General features: G+C 43.7%; 1 protein-coding gene across 1 annotated transcript in view; it reads left to right on the top strand.

The window, feature by feature from the left end:
• Window positions 1–17,369, top strand: part of LOC146863571 (uncharacterized) — a 112,495-nt gene extending 95,126 nt beyond the window's left edge. Inside the window, exon 4 of the mRNA XM_085643191.1 lies at window positions 17,206–17,369. Within this exon, the coding sequence (XP_085499317.1) occupies window positions 17,206–17,369 (164 nt within the window). The remainder of the gene's footprint in view (window positions 1–17,205) is intronic.
• The last annotated feature ends 306 nt before the right edge of the window (window positions 17,370–17,675 follow it).

Below are 17,675 nucleotides of genomic sequence, written 5' to 3' on the forward strand. Positions count from 1 at the left end.
TCTCTGTACATGGATACATGTATGCAATATCCATCAGACCCCTCAGTCACTTCCGTTGTGTATCTTATTCCTGCATCAGGTACCTTGGGGGTTCCAAGCGCCTTTCGGCGACTGAGCCCTGGGTTTCTTTGATCCTCAAACAAGAAATGACCTCCCCATCTCTCTGCCTTCCCTCACTGACCATCTAACATACAGAGTGTTCAAACCGTGGCTGTCATGCTGCAGCATAATTTTGTTATATTTCTTCTGTTCTAGAAAGAGTATAACAAAGGTATTCGGTGTATTTTAGTCACTTCCCAAAGGTGAAAGCTGGACTTTAAAAAAAAATATTCAAATGAAGCGCCCTGGCCAGCAGTCTCGGAAGCCATGGGGAGTGGGTACAGAAAGCGGCCATGGGACACTTCCAGAGACACTGTGTACTGTCCACTGCAGTGTTCAGCAGTCTGTGGGGCAGTGGGAAGAGAGTACAGAGGGGAGTCCAGGGGCCACACTCCGACAGAGCCACTGTGTACTGTGCACTGGAGTGTTCAGCAGTCTCTGGCCCTGTGCAGAGATGGCACAGAGGGTAGCCAGGGGCTACACCCAGACCCGCAGTGTACTGTCGGCTGGAGTGTTCAGAGTTCTGTGGGGCTGTGTGTTGTGGGTACTGAGGTCAGTCAGGGGTCACACGCAGAGCCACTGTGCATTGTCCACTAGAGTGTTCAGCAGTCTCTGGGCCTGTGCAGAGATGGCACAGAGGGTAGCCAGGGGCTACACACAGACCCGCAGTGTACGGTCCACTGCAGTGTTAAGCAGTCTGTGGGGCTGTGGGAAGTGGGCATAGTGTTTGGGACATTTCACAGCTGGTTCTGGTGCCACAGGACAAAGGATGTACCCTGCGCCAGAGTGAGTTGCAGGATGTACAAAAGTGTGTAATATGCAAACCTTTTGTTCAATAACTTATTAATATATTAAAATGTATTTATATAGCACAAAACAGCTGCTCGAAAAGGAAGCATATGGGCACCAGACAGAGAATCAATAATGGCAAAGGAAGCATAGAATTCCCTTCTAACTCGCCTCATTCCATTGAAAGGCAGGTTCTCAGGTTAGCCTTGAAGACTGGCCCTATTTCAAGACAGCGAAGCAGGTCCCGCAAAGAGTTCCATAGCTCAGCTGCCTGAAAGGGAAAGAACTGCCCCTGATCCGCTCCTGTGTATTGCAGGAATATTAAGTATTATTCTAAGAATATTGTTGCACTCTTTGTAATATATTTAACAGTCTCACTTATAGTCCCAAATACAGGACATTTGCATAATCCAGCCTAGTAGTTGCTAGGGGGTGTATAATATCTTTTACTGTTTCAACTGGAAGACATTGTAGAATCTTTCTTAAGGCCTTTAATGAGGCAAAGAAACTGAAACACTAGCTGGAAATAATGAGATGGGTCTGTAATTACTCAGGATTAATGGGCCTGCGTTTGTCTTTTTCACTGAAGCCCTGACTAGGTCTTTCCTCCACACATTTAGATATTTTCCTTGCATGAGTGACAAGTTAAATATGGAGCTGACCAAGCCATTTAGGAAAGAAACTGTCCTGGAGAGACTGTGAGGAGGACAGAGATCGAGCGGAGAACCTGGTTTTATTTTTAAATGGCTTCTTTCGACCATTCTAGCAATATCTGTTTAAAAGTTGTCAACTGGGACCCAGGTGTGTTATGGCAGTGGAAGTTTGAAGCTGCGTCATTGACCCTTCAAAGCTGGAATATATCTTTCCTGCTTTTCCCTGAAAGAAAAAAGCTGGATTATCCAGTGAGGTCTGAGATGCAGGAATTAAAGAAGAATTTACTATTTGAAGACAGCTCTTGAAGTTTTCAGCTACTGTAATTTCTCTTGTAAACAACTCTACTTTTGCTTTCTTAATATTTTTGTTTAAAGCCCTTAATGCTTTTTTATAATAATTTTCCTCATCTTCTAATTTCTTGTGGCGTCTCCAAGCTCTTTCCAGCTGTTAACATTTGCATTATTTCAGCTAAAGAGCTGCTGAAAGCCATGCAGCTGTGGGGGATTTTCTTCTTTTCACGCTTGTTTTAAATGGGGTCAGTTTGTTCATCTAGGGCCAGATGTACGACCCTATTTTGCATGCACAAACGGGTTTGCAACCCGTTTGCGCATGTAGAATGCCACAGGGCCATGTGCAATTCCTAAATAGTGATTCACAATTTATTTGTGACTCGCTACTTGGGAATTGCGAGACGCTATTAGGAAGGGGTGTTCCCTCCCCCTAATAGCGACCCCAAGGCCATGTATGAATAATTTGCAACCGCGATTGCGGTCGCAAAACACTTGCAAATTACCACCCTCTTCATGAGGTTGGTAATGCACTTGCATAAGAGAAGGGGTGCCCAGGGGACCCCTTCCCCGTTGCAAATGCAGGGGAAAATATATTTTAGGGGCAGGCAGCGCATCCCGGTTTCCTTTAAGGAAAACAGGCTTCATTTAAAGAAAAAAAACTGCTTTATTGAAAAGCAAATGCAAAAACAACAGTTGATGGACAGAATGCAGAGCAATATCACACATTCACACCAGTACAGAGATCTGGCCTAAATCCATCGTTTTTTTGCTCACCATGCCATTCCAGTTTGAACCCAGCCATATACAAATCAGTCTTGACCCTGTGCCTGATGGGAACAGTCCAGCCCGAACTGCCAAGCCAGGTCCTCCCTGGACTGGAAAAAAGCATCCTAGGACTGGAAAAAAGCATCCTAGGACCGGTTTCGGGGTTTCACCCCTCTTCAGCCAGGATAGCTTGATTCCAGTGGCATGGAGAGCACGGGACTCACGTCTGAGCATACCCGTCCCACTCGGGGTGACAAATGCAAAAACAACAGTTGATGGACAGAATGCAGAACAATGTCATACATTCACCCCAGTACAGAGATCTGGGCCTAAATCCATCGTTTTTTTGCTCACCATGCTGTTCCAGTTTGAACCTAGCCATATGCAAATCAGTCTTGACCCTGTGCTGAGCCCAGCAGGCCACCATCCCTGGGAAGGCCAGCCATTCCCAATGGGGTCGCAAATTACAAGTGGCTCATTAATATTCATGAGCCTCACATTTTGCGACCCCATTGTGAATTGCAATGTGTCTCTGACTATGTAGTAAATTGTAAATTGGGCCTCGCAATTTGCGACTCGCAACGGAGCGCAAATTGTGAGGCGCAATTTAAAAGGGTCATACATCTGGCCCCTAGTGCCCTATTAATGGAGTTGACAGCTTCGTCAAATTCTTCCTCCATTTCAATTTTAATGTGCGCACAGATATTTTCTAAATTGGTATCAGATATAGGATGCCACTGGTGTGACTTCTTAGCTTGTCTATCACCCTCACGCTGAATATCAGTCACTGTTCGGTTGAACGGAACCAGCAAGTGAACTGTCCAAACAAGTGGAAGGGTTTTTTCCATGACTAGTGAGGTGATATTATGAAAGAGGACATTAAGCACACGGCCATCTTCATGAGTGGAACCTTCTATGAGTGCTGCAGTGTGCCAAGGCAATCAGGGACATGTTCCACGATCATTATGAGTGTGCAGTGTGCTACACGTTCTTGTGCATGTGTGCCATTGTGCCCTTCTCCCCCCGTCCCCCTGTCCCTGGTGGTTACTCACCCTGTTGCTGTTGGGTCAGGTCGTATCGTGCTGTGTCCAGGCCCCCCAATCCTTCCACCGTCTCCTCACTGCTGACTGTGGCCGCCATTTGCTCCAACTCATCCAGCTCCTCCTGTATCGCAGGACTCCCACCTCCAGTGGCCGTTGCTGCCTTCCTGTTGGCGGCGAGCTTCTCCTTGGTTTGGCTGTGCACTTCATGCCAGCACCTCTTGACCTCCTCCAGTGACCTCCTCGAGACTCTGACTGCATTGACGTTGGTATCAATGGCCTGCCATTTTTCCGTTTGGGTTGCCAGTGCCACAGTGGAGGTGCTGAACAGTTGTTAATGGTGTTCTGTCACCTCTGTGAAGATGATCCGGTCTTCCTGCGGACTGAACCCCGTCTTCCTCTTCCTCTTGTCTTTGCCCTTCCCTGAACCCGATGTTCCTGGCTTGTCAACCATGGGGCTTGCGAAGTTCGGCTTGTCCTCTGCACTCGGTCCGGGTGCATCCATGTTGCTACGCAGTTTGCATTTGTTTTTGCCTTTTTTTTCTTTCCTTTATGGTGCTCTTTCCCACCAGAGGGGTGGAATTTGAAGGCCTTTGGCTGGTGTTCGCTGATTTGTGTACCGCGATTGGCCTCATCACATTTTTTGTTACGTTCGCGTTTTGCATTTTTGCAGGATCGCGTTGATTTTCACGCTGACATTTGACACATTATCTGGTGACTATCGCATGCTACCGCCTTGTTGAATTCCACGTTGTCAAGGGGTTATTTTCCCGCGATGGGCTGTGATATTGAAAGTTGGGTTACGCTACTCTTGCGGTAGTTATCACACGTTCTTGTGAATATACCCCTAAATATTTTGTAATTAAATTACAAAGATGTACTATTCTATATATTTTAACATTCTTTTTGAAATCATTATATTTTTAGCTATTTTAAATAATTTAATTTAATTAACATTATTTCCTATATGATGTTTTTTCCGTACCTCCATTATTTTCTAAGGGAGGGTGTTGCCATTGGTAGTGCTAGACATACTACAAAAGTGTAAGTTATTACAAAAGTACAGTTTGTGAATACCACAAAGTAGTTAACTTACTCAAAAGTGTATTTTACATTTGTGAATCAGGCCTGCTTTGTAAGAGAGAAATTTTGCCCAGATCAAGAGAGGTGTTGTAGCAGAAGAAGCAGCTTATAGCAAAGATGCACGGCAAGAAGACATCTCTATCTCAATGAATTAATAGGGTTAATATCACCAGAATATCAACTTATACATAAGCAATAACTGGAATACAATTCTATCTGCATTGCTGTCGCTGTGTGAGGTGTTGGCATCGCATCTTGACCCCTCTTTAGCGATGAAAGTTTTTAGATTCGTAGACACATTGCTGGCCTAGAATGATGTCCCAGCCTCTTTCACTCTTCCTGTCTATTTCCCTCTCTCTTTCTCTCTCGCGCTTTCTTAATTCCTCCATCTCTTTCATTTTCCTTCCCCCTTCGCTCTATCTCTATCTCAGGCTCTCTTTCTCTATATCTCCCAATCTCTCTAGCTTCCTTTTTTCTCTCATTCGGTCTCTGGCTCTCCTCCTCTCTCCTTTTCTCTCGCTCTGCACTTTCTTCTTCTCTCTTCTTTTTTTCTGTTTCTCTCTTTCCCTCCAACCTTGTGCTATGGACAATATAGCCAGGATTCAAAAAACACATTATGGATGATTTACAAAAGTATTTATGAGTAATGGGATTTATAATGGAATAATACTACAAGAGTAATATTTTAAATACTTTCTTTTTCCTTCACTCTTTTTCACTGATACTCAGACTCTGAGGAAATATGAATTTTATGATTAATTGTGTCCCCTATCTTAGACCCCAACGACTCCATGTACATGCTACAAGTACATGTATGTTCCCTCCACTTCCAGTTATGAAGACGCAAATACATGTGCGTCCAACGTTAACATGTCCTCTTTCAGATCCGCCATGAATGGGTCGGATATTCCGTTCTTAAGTATACTTGGCCACCGACTTTATATGATGCACTTTTCTTATTTTACAGCTCTGGCAAGTAGGCCCTGAATTCTGCCATCGAGCCTTTTTCTGCTTTCTGCCTCTGAAAGCTTCAGCCTGGATTCGCATCTGTATCCATGACCTTTGTTTTACTCCCTGCACGGCTAACGGTGCCCGGCTCAGCCTGTTGCCTGCCAAGACTCTATTCAGCCTTCAAGTTATCTGCTCCGCTCCTCATCCAATACATTCCTGTCTAGTAGTTTAGGTAAACATCGTTTCAGCTACAGAGCAAAGGGCCCGGCCTCACTGTCTCCGTGCAAGTAATTCATAGCTCCTGTTACCATGGAAGGCCCATGCCCCACGCATCTCATGTAGACACATAGACGCTTGTACACGCACTAGCAACCAGTATAGAATAGACTCTGTCCGAGAGACCCTTCCTTTCCGATAGTATAGTTCTTTAAACATAAGATATTAGATACGATTTGGGATTAGGTTGTCTTGACATCCCAGACTTCTGTCTCCTCATGAAGGGCTCAATGTCAAGTCTCTTTCACCCTCTAGTTACACGTCAATCACACGTCATGCGGCTGCGCGCGCATCTCTGCCAAGTATTTCTGCTGACATTGCAAGATTCTCTTATGAATCCACCCACCTGTGATATCATCTTAAATGACGTTTCTAGTATACGCCTTTTTGCACGCCTATTGTAACGCCTTTTCATTACGTATGTGTATTCTTATCTTTCTTATCAGCTGTTACGCCTCCTGCATCTGTCTTTACTGTAAATGCATTTTACTATATATATGTTTGCCTGTCAATAATGTATTGCCTATCCCTTCCTGAACCTTCGTGGTGATGGAATATGATTGCCATGGTTCGAACCATAATTCTTACTTCCCTGTGAGGAATAAAGCCTTTTTTTGAACCTCAAATACCACGGATTCTGCCTCTTATTTTTCTGAGTTATTCTTATAGACTTTACCGCATAAAAATAGTACAGGTAATTTAAATATTTACCACATAATTGGCGCCCGAATAGGGACACCTTCCCCATCTCACGCGCCGGAGGTGCGTTGCAGGCCCGGTCTCCTGTCACAGCTGGACGGACAACTACGCGTACCGCAGGATTTCCTGTATCTCCCTCTGGCCAAGCGGGAGTGACTGAGGCTGCGATCAACACCCAGACGAGGCGGTGAGGAGTGCGAAGGATCCCGACCAGAGCCTAGCTGAGAGAGCAAGATCCGAGGTATACAGAGGCCCACCAGGTTCCGAAGTTTCCGAAGTACCTATGTCACGAGTCGAGTCGAGTCCAGTCCGGTCCAGTCTAGTCCAGTTTCCGAGGACTTCTGTTCCGTTCCGTGCTTCCCGGTGAGTACCGTTGCTGGGGACGCATCTAGACGTGCACATTAGTTTGTGCCGGTCAAGACGGGTTTGGGTACACAGATCCGGTCTGCACTGTTTTAGCAGTGTATCTGTACTGTTCAGCAGTACATCTGTTATGTTTAGTAGTACATCTAGTATATTCAGTATTATCTAGTACATCGAGTATTATGTCAGTAACTAGTTTTATTCTAATTATCGTTGTTCGTTCTAAATGTTAAATGTTTTAATATGTTTTAAAAATGTCGTGGTATGAATGATTGTTCAATTTTCATTATTGTGTTTATTGTATTAATTATGTTCAAATCCAAGTGTTAAAAGTTCGAGTAAGAATCAAGTAGCAAGGTTTTAAGATGCCGTTCTTTTCAAAATTAGGACAGATAAAAACTAGAAAAGGGATACTCGAAGAAGCCGTTCCCATTCCACCTAGGGACACTCCAGGGTACTTTATGTACCACAAACATGGCCTAGATGCCGTATTATATCTTGATTTATGGGTGGACTACACCAAAGATTTAGCAGAAAATCAGAGATGGCCCGTCGCTGGGACCTGGGATGCAGATTGCATCATGAGAATAGAAGAATTATTATGGAAAAAGAAAGCCAGACAGTCACAGAAAGATGCCATCGAATTATGGCGCAAAGAATCGCATAGACACACAGAGAAAGCGTTCAGAAAGGAAGAGAAAAGTAGGGGGAAGTCAGACAAAGCCCGAGAGAACATATTAATTGAGGAAGGTATCAGAGTAAAAACAGAACAAGTAGACAGACAACGAAACACTTTTATGAATGGTATGTATCCTCTTCTGGCCGAGGGTTTACCTAAGGCCACCCCGGAGGTACCAAAAGATCTGCCACCTCCATTACTTCCGATTAAAGCACATCCCAAGACCGCAAAGGACATTTTCCTTTCTTCTTATTTAGACGATGCAGCCCCTGAATATGTTAATGTTGCGCATCAACGCGCATCACCTGTTGACGACGCTCAACGTCAAGATCATCAGCTTACACTTCCGCAGCAACAAACTCCTCCACACATTTCAAACGTTCCGTCCGTTTCTGCAGTCTTTCCTGCATCCACACTCTCTAATTTACATCCAACAAATCCTTTTGGACTAGGCACCTCAGGAGGTGCGACAGGAGGTTTTACCACACCCCCGCCAGTACCTAGATTGACTTATAGGGATTTAGCACTCCAACGTACACCTCAAGCTAATCACAAAATATTTAATGAAACTCTTCCAGATTGTAGATATGATCCAGTGCCCGGTAAACACGACAGAATGTTGCTGTCATCACTACGCATACGACGAGCTTCAATCTATTTAATGACACTACCAGGAATGGTTGCTCATCTAGACAATATATACCGCTTTGTCCAAACAGGGCAAGGTTCTGAAAGCATTGGCGAGGCCATGGAATACCAGAAAGTGGATATACAGAAACTACTGTTACGTTTCTTCATAAATTGCTTGATCAGAAATAGAGATAGGCCTGAGGTAGATCAGGAGGAAATGCAAGTACTTACCAGATGGGGTCAGAATATATCAGAAGGAAGACATGATAAACAGAAGAGTATAGAAGTTATGTGCCGAAAGATCAGAAAAGAAGTAGAACGAATACATGAAAGAAGAGTAGAGGCAGACAAAACTGAATCAGAGGGAGAGGAGGAGGAACAGTCAGAAATAACTACAGGACACTTAGAATTACCAGCTAGAGAAACGATAGCTTATGTAGGTAGAGGAAGACCTTTTAATAATGCAATACGTCCGACACGTCCAGGATGTAACAGAATTTTTCAAACAGCTATATCAAAAGCCAGGACCCCTGAACACTTATTCCAGGCTACTGATAAATTACTTAGAGAGCGAAGGGGGTACCATGTGCTTGATTCTATGGATGAACAAGAATTAGCCAGGTCAGCAGTACAATGGGCTGACAGTTCTGAGAAATACAGTGATGATGCGTTAGCACACACGTTTCTGAATCTTACACCAGACGAACAGCGTTTGACTGGTATATACATGATACAGCACCTCCTTATATTATATAAAAGCCAACACTCCGATCCTGGTTCCCTACCTGATATCTTGGTAGAATTACTCACGAATAAATGGAGAGGTTCGGGTACTGATTTAATTAAAGAAATTCTAGAATATCGACACCAGTACATTGTCTTCGTCTGCCCAGAACATGTTTCAGCTCCCATCATGGAAAGAAAAACCTATTACATAGACAGACAGAATCCCTTACGTGAAGTGCACCCAGTCAAAGGTGAAGACAACACTCTTAAACGCGTGTTTGTGTACACGCCCATAACTAAAATAGAACTATTGGAAATGAAAAAATTAGTACCAAGCCATGATAAAGATCCAGCAGGTTTCCACCGTGAAATAAAAGACATGTTACTCATGGGTGACTATACCTATCCTGACATTATGAAAATATTAAAAGTATTATTGCCTGCCGGTATTTATGAGAAACTCAAAGAAAAAGAGTGGGAGGTGGGAGACCAAAAGATTGATTGGACCGCATTAGAAAACGAAGAGACTGTCCGAACTGCAGGACAAGGGCTTGGGGACAAAACTAAAGCATTACCAGGATTGTTAGTGCAAGTACTGCCACGTTTATTAACTACGAAAAAGGAAGACTGGGGCGCAATTTCAGCCTGTAAACAGAAACCCGATGAAGACACTAGTGATTTTTATTCCCGATTTGAAAAATGTTTTGGTATTAATAGTGGCATAAAGGCAAATAGCGAGTCATATCCACATCTTTTTGTAACGAAACTAGTCGAGAATTCCCTGCCCCAAGTTAAGAACAGAGTATTGAAAGTCGAGAGCACTTGGCAAGCTAACACCCCTTCACAAATGTTACAAATGTTACAGTATCACCAGAATAGAATTAGAGAAGAACAAGAACACGAACATAGACGTATGAAAGACACGAAAATGAAAATGCTCGTTGCTCAGTCAGTTCCAGCTGACAGCAATAAAAAGGGTACAACACAGTCCAGTAATTCAGCAGTTCCTGTAAAAGGGACATGCAACTACTGTAAACAGCCAGGTCATTATATAAACGATTGTGCAGTTCTGAAACACAATATCTCTACGGGTAAAACCAAGGAGAGACCGCATCCAACTAGACAGGATCAGATCCAACAGCCAGTACCTCAGAATGTACAACCTATGCCAGTTTCACAACAAACCGTACCAGTATCACAGTCACAGCCTATTGCCGCAACACAAAACACGACACAACAGATGTACCAGTATGCACAAACTGACTATCCAGATTATCAGCGATACACATGAAACAGCCTAGAGAGGAAAGTTGGCTTACCCCTTATTGAGGTACCTGTAGATCAAGAGGGACCTTATGTACATAGTCACGTATTAGGGAAAGATAGAAAGTTTTTAGTTGATACAGGGGCAAGCAGAACGACTATAAGTCACAACGAAGTTCCAGGGGCACCCCTCTCAGGCTCACAGAATATTTCCCTTGGTTTCTCAGGAAAGCCTGTTATTAATGAAGTGTCGCAACCACTTCCACTTACAGTTGGTCCGCTAACACGGACTACAGACTTATTGCTTACTAAATCATGTCCAGAAAATTTGTTAGGTATAAAGACATTGAAAGCTCTAGGAGCTGTAATATGTTGTTCTCCGGAAGGAGTACGATTATTTTTGCGTGACTTTAAAGGTCACTACGTGTCAAAAGATTTGGATCACCGGTTACAGAATCTACCTGCACACTTATGGGCACAAGGCCCCACTGATGTAGGTTGCATGCACATTACACCATATCGAGTCACACTCAAAACAGGAGTGGTATTACCACGAATACGACAATACAAGTTACCTCCAGATGCTGTAGTGGCTATGCTGCAAATCATTGACGAGCTCATTGCACAGGGAGTGGTTGTGGAAACCGACTCCAATGTATGTAATTCTCTGATTATTCCGATTCTTAAACGAACTGACCCGAAAGCACCTCCAGTATATCGATTAGTTATTGATCTGCACGAATTAAATAAATGCATTGTACCACAATACCCTGTGGTCCCAGATATCTCTTCATTACTAACAGCTATTGATTCCGAAGCAACGTTCTTTACTGTAATTGACCTCAAGAACGCCTTCTTTAGCGTCCCAATCGATCCGGAAAGCCAATATTTGTTCGGATTCTGTTTAAATGGACGAAGCTTTAAATTCACACGCGCACCTCAAGGATTCACAGAAAGCCCCAGCATCTATAGCCAAGCACTGAAAAGACAACTTGACAGTATTCACATGCCAGTTAACACTGCCCTGCTTCAGTATGTCGATGATCTGTTGATCACCGCACGAAGCGAACCCGAATGTGAAAAAGCATCACTGACGGTTTTACATTTTCTGGCCGACAAGGGACACAAGGTGTCCCCTTCGAAGCTACAATTCTGTGTCCAGCAAGTTGTGTACCTTGGGCACTTGCTGTCCAAGGGGGGGAGACAGCTCACACCTGACCGCATCCAGTTAATTATAAACATGCCAACACCTAAGACACAAAAGGAGGTACGGGCCTTCATAGGCCTCACTTCATACTGTAGGCAGTGGATCCCCCAATATGCATTTCTAGCAAAACCCCTCATTCAGTTGACAACTCAGGAGGCAGCGACATCGACTGTCCTCCCTTGGACTCAGGAACATACACAAGCTTTTGAAAGCTTAAAGAAAGCTTTATGTCAAGCACCTGTTTTAGCGACACCATGTTACAGTAAGCCTTTTACACTCTTTGTTACAGAACGCGAAGGTACTGCCTTGTCAGTACTCACTCAGGAACAAGCAGGTTCACACAAACCATGTGCTTACTTTTCTAGCACATTAGATCCGGTAGCTCAGGCTCTACCTGCGTGCCTCAAATCAGTTGCAGCGACAGCTTTAGCGATCAGACAAAGCGATGCCATAGTATTGGGACATCAATTAACAGTACAAGTACCACACGCAGTAGAGGTTCTCTTGAACCGGACACAAACACAACACTTGACTATAGCACGACTGACAGGATATGAATTAACATTGTTCCAGCCACACATAGAAATTAGACGTTGTAGTACATTAAATCCTGCCACACTTTTACCAGTAAGTGGAACAGATCCATTGACACATGATTGTATTGAAATCGTTACTATTACGACGAAACCTAGACAAGACCTGACAGACATTCCATTATCAGATCCAGACCTGACATTCTATGTAGATGGTTCATGCATGAGAACAAGTACAGGAGAGTTAGTGGCCGCTTATGCAGTCACAACAGACACTGAAGTTATTGAAACAAACTGTATTGACACTTTGTCAGCTCAAGCAGCAGAGCTCATCGCTCTGACACAAGCCTGTATTCAAGCCAAAAACAGGAAAGTTAACATATACACAGATTCACGTTATGCATTCGGAGTCGTCCATGACTTCGGCGTCCTGTGGCGAGAGAGAGGTTATTTAACTTCTCATGGTGCCAACATTCAACACGGTCCCCTTATTCAAGCTCTACTAGATGCGATACATTTACCTACTGCGATATCTATCATGAAGTGTAAAGCCCATACTAAAGTTACCGACATTATTTCCCAGGGTAACGATCTAGCAGACCGAACAGCTAAACAGACAGCTCAGAATAGGACTCATGCAACTGACATGACAAAGACAATAGTTCCGACATCAACACACTGCATGACAGTTAAGGATCCCGCCCTTGATGTAATTGACATACAGACACATGCTACACAAGAGGAAATCAAGAAATGGACTGAGCTAGGAGGGATCCAAACAGATCAGGGATGGATGACGAAGGGAAAATCTATATGGTTTCTCCCCGATTCCATGGTCCAAGTTATCATTAACACAATACATAGTCCAGCGCACCTAGGAGAAAAAGCTATGCTAGATAGTATTCAACACATTTGGTTCAACAAACACTTACGAGCAGCAGCCAAACAGAAAGTGCGTACTTGCATGATTTGTTGTCAGTTCAACCCAGGTAAAAGCATTCCCGTAGATCAAGGTGGATTTCAACCTCCCGATCACCCTTTTGAAGTCCTCCAGATGGATTATATCCAGATGGAACGTTGTCGAGGATTCAAATACGTCCTCGTAGTTGTATGTGCACTTTCCCGTTGGACGGAAGCCTACCCAGTCTCAGATTACACTGCTCCGACCACTGCCAAGCAGCTGGTTCGCGAATTCTTCCCACGGTATGGTTTGCCCCGTGCTGTGTATTCAGATAACGGTCAGCCGTTCTCATCCGAGCTAATGAAACACGTTTCACTCTTGTTAGGTTATCAGTGGAAATTCCACTGTGTCCGGCATCCCGAGGCAGCAGGTCTCGTGGAGCGTCATAATCAGACACTGAAAATTAGACTTTCAAAAATCTGTAGAGAAAAAGGTGTCGACTGGATAGTAGCTTTACCAGTTGCTCTCTTTTACATGAGAATGGTAGCACATTCTCGAACAGGGCTATCCCCGTATGAGGTGATCTTTGGTAGGCCATCAAATATGTGGGGGACGCCTATACCTCGTAAAACACTGATGTTGATTGTAATATGCTGACAGATTACCTGGCTTCCTTGATGTCTGCACTACAATCTTGTCGTTCACAGGTAGCTGCAGCTTTCCCTGATAACACTGAAGTAAAGCCCCATGAAGTAATTCCGGGGGATCTCGTCCTCGTAAGAAACTTCGACAGGAGGAGCCCGTTGGAGCCTCGCTGGCAGCAACCGAAACTCGTCTTACTAACCACGAGGACAGCAGTGAAGATTGAGGGTCGCAAGGGTTGGCTACATTCGAGCCATATCAAGAAATTTCATGGACCACTACCTGAACTGAACTCTCAGCCCTGCCTTCCCTCACAGACTGACTCAAAACTCCCCCTGGTTGAGAAAACTGACCAGGAAAATTATAAACTGAAATTAAGGTCTAGCAAGTCAGACAATTTGATTGTTTAAGTCCTCTCAAAGGTGAATCGGTTGAATTAGTCTCTGACATGTATCCTCTAGACCGAAATAGAGAGAGAAATAGACAGAAACAGCTCAAGAAATATGAATACTGTAAATCACTTCGTAGTCACTGTGTAGTGACATTGTTGATTATGTTCTTTCTAAGCTTTTTGATTATTGCTGCTAGTATACTGTTGCATATATATTACCCTATTTCTAAGCGTGCTTTCAATGTTACTGCCGAACATTCTTTTAGTGAATTACCTCCACATGAGTTGTCCTACAGATTTGCGCTGCGTAATAACACATTCATTAGTATGTTACATCATTCCCATCAGACCAGTAACGCTACAAACTGTTGGATATGTGGCCGACTCCCTCCCTACCAGAAATACAAGGGAGTTCTGCCTCTCTTTCCGTATCCATTCACACACAATGGCTCCTGTGGAGCATGGTTTAGTTTGATTAACTCTTTAGGTTCAAATTCCGTAGTTTATCAAGACAACAGGGTATGGAGAAACCTGAACTCAGTTTTACTTAAAGTCTGCTACCCCAACAAGGAGGGACTTCCCAAAAGAACAGGAACTGATCTAGAAAATGAAGTATATGGATTAGGTAACTTTACACTTAACCTCATGATTCTGAATGTTGAATCCGAAGCTACACCTATCTTGCCTGCTATGTCAGTATTTCCAGTTAAAGGAGAACTATGTATAAGAAAGAATGGTTCAGTATATATGGGTCATAGTAAATGCACTACTGTGATCGAATTCAATGATCAAGGCAAGTCTACATTTAGAGCTTCCCGTCATTCCTACTTCATATGGGGCCATACCGCATATATACGTTTACCTCCAGACTGGGATGGTACCTGTTACATTGCATTCCTTTTGCCACCTGTTTTCCTAGCCCCTCCTGATTATCATAGGAATACCCATTTAGTACACAATAGACCACAGAGAGATCTCCATATTGTCGACTACACCGAAACGGCATGGGAGCAATACACAGATTTCAATAAAGGTTTCTTTCCCTACATAGGTGTTGTCACTAATAGTAAACTGATACGTAGATTAACTAGAACCCTTGAAGCAGTAGTGAATGAAACTACTTCCGCCCTAGGCAACTTAACAGAGGAGCAGTCTGCGATGCGGATTGTTGTTCTTCAAAATCGTCTTGTCCTTGACGTCATCCTAGCCGATAGGGGCGGAGCCTGTAGAGTCATCGGATCGAGTTGCTGTATTTTCATTCCTCAAAATGCACCATCAGTATATAAAGCCATAACTCGTCTTCATAAGATTGTAAGCCAGATACACCAGAATCCAGGCACCTGGACTTGGTCCGGTTGGCTCTGGAGCGTGTTGTCAGCCTGGGGATGGAGGATCCTATCCTTCCTAGGTATTGGCTTTCTCATAATATTCAGTTGTTGCCTGTGTCTCCAATGTGGGCCAGCGATTTGCGGCCTGTGTGCCACATCGTGTATCCCACATTCAAGTTTTCATTCAAGATCTCATAAAAAGAAAGAAGAGCAAATGATGTTATACGAACAGATTGATGGATTAATGAAGATCGATATTTCATGAAGGGTCCGTAGGGGACAAGGAGGGAATGAGGAAATATGAATTTTATGATTAATTGTGTCCCCTATCTTAGACCCCAACGGCTCCATGTACATGCTACAAGTACATGTATGTTCCCTCCACTTCCAGTTATGAAGACGCAAATACATGTGCGTCCAACGTTAACATGTCCTCTTTCAGATCCGCCATGAATGGGTCGGATATTCCGTTCTTAAGTATACTTGGCCACCGACTTTATATGATGCACTTTTCTTATTTTACAGCTCTGGCAAGTAGGCCCTGAATTCTGCCATCGAGCCTTTTTCTGCTTTCTGCCTCTGAAAGCTTCAGCCTGGATTCGCATCTGTATCCATGACCTTTGTTTTACTCCCTGCACGGCTAACGGTGCCCGGCTCAGCCTGTTGCCTGCCAAGACTCTATTCAGCCTTCAAGTTATCTGCTCCGCTCCTCATCCAATACATTCCTGTCTAGTAGTTTAGGTAAACATCGTTTCAGCTACAGAGCAAAGGGCCCGGCCTCACTGTCTCCGTGCAAGTAATTCATAGCTCCTGTTACCATGGAAGGCCCATGCCCCACGCATCTCATGTAGACACATAGACGCTTGTACACGCACTAGCAACCAGTATAGAATAGACTCTGTCCGAGAGACCCTTCCTTTCCGATAGTATAGTTCTTTAAACATAAGATATTAGATACGATTTGGGATTAGGTTGTCTTGACATCCCAGACTTCTGTCTCCTCATGAAGGGCTCAATGTCAAGTCTCTTTCACCCTCTAGTTACACGTCAATCAAACGTCATGCGGCTGCACGCGCATCTCTGCCAAGTATTTCTGCTGACATTGCAAGATTCTCTTATGAATCCACCCACCTGTGATATCATCTTAAATGACGTTTCTAGTATACGCCTTTTTGCACGCCTATTGTAACGCCTTTTCATTACGTATGTGTATTCTTATCTTTCTTATCAGCTGTTACGCCTCCTGCATCTGTCTTTACTGTAAATGCATTTTACTATATATATGTTTGCCTGTCAATAATGTATTGCCTATCCCTTCCTGAACCTTCGTGGTGATGGAATATGATTGCCATGGTTCGAACCATAATTCTTAATTCCCTGTGAGGAATAAAGCCTTTTTTAGAACCTCAAATACCACGGATTCTGCCTCTTATTTTTCTGAGTTATTCTTATAGACTTTACCGCATAAAAATAGTACAGGTAATTTAAATATTTACCACAACTCTCTTCCACTTCCCCCTCTATCTCTCCTTTTCTTGATCTATTTCTGCCTGTACCCATCTTTCTCTTGCTTCCTCTCTCCATTTCAGCTGTTTCTTTCTCTCTCTCTGCATTTCACTCATTCCCTCTTCTCTCTCTCTGTTCCCTTTATCTTGCTCTGTGCCTTTCATGCTCTCCTAGTCTTTCTCTCAACTCTTTGTCTCTTTCTCTGTCTCTGTCTGTCTCTCTCTCTCTATTCAGCTTCCCCCTCTGGCTCTCTTCCTCTCACTTTTCTTTTAGTCTTTTACCTTTTCCCTTCGTCTCTGTCTGCCTGTAGCTCTTCTTCTTCTGAGTCCTCAACCTCTCTCTCTCTCTCTCTCTCTCTTTAAATCAGTCCCTCTTCTTTTTCCCCCACAGCAGTGACCCAGTGTGACCAGCATAACAAACAAGGAGGAGCCGGTGGACAGGACTACACCTGCCCAAGACACAAGCCTGGAACTGAAGATTCCTCTTCCTGGATCGGTGTATTGCCCTACCTGAGAAAAACTTTGAGCACCTTAACAGGAGTATTGTTAGGTTAAAGTATCTTTTCTTGCCAGGCCTCCTGCCTTTTATAGATCAAAAACCCATTAAAATGCAAGAAACGTCTGACTCTGAACTCAAGATCACAGAGGAATGTGAGCTAGGTGGGAAAGAAAATATGTAATAAAGAGATGGAAATAATCCAGCACAACAGAAAACAGATAACAGAGCATTACAGAAACAGAGAACATCTAATGGTGGAAAACCGTAAAACCCTGCCTCGGGGATGTACAACATAGGTCCAAGAGGGTTGGACCCATACCATAGGATAACTACATGAGATACCTTTACTTACACTCAAACTA

Source organism: Triturus cristatus, chromosome 2_2 (assembly GCF_964204655.1).
Source record: "Triturus cristatus chromosome 2_2, aTriCri1.1, whole genome shotgun sequence".
Taxonomy (NCBI): Eukaryota; Metazoa; Chordata; class Amphibia; order Caudata; family Salamandridae; genus Triturus; species Triturus cristatus.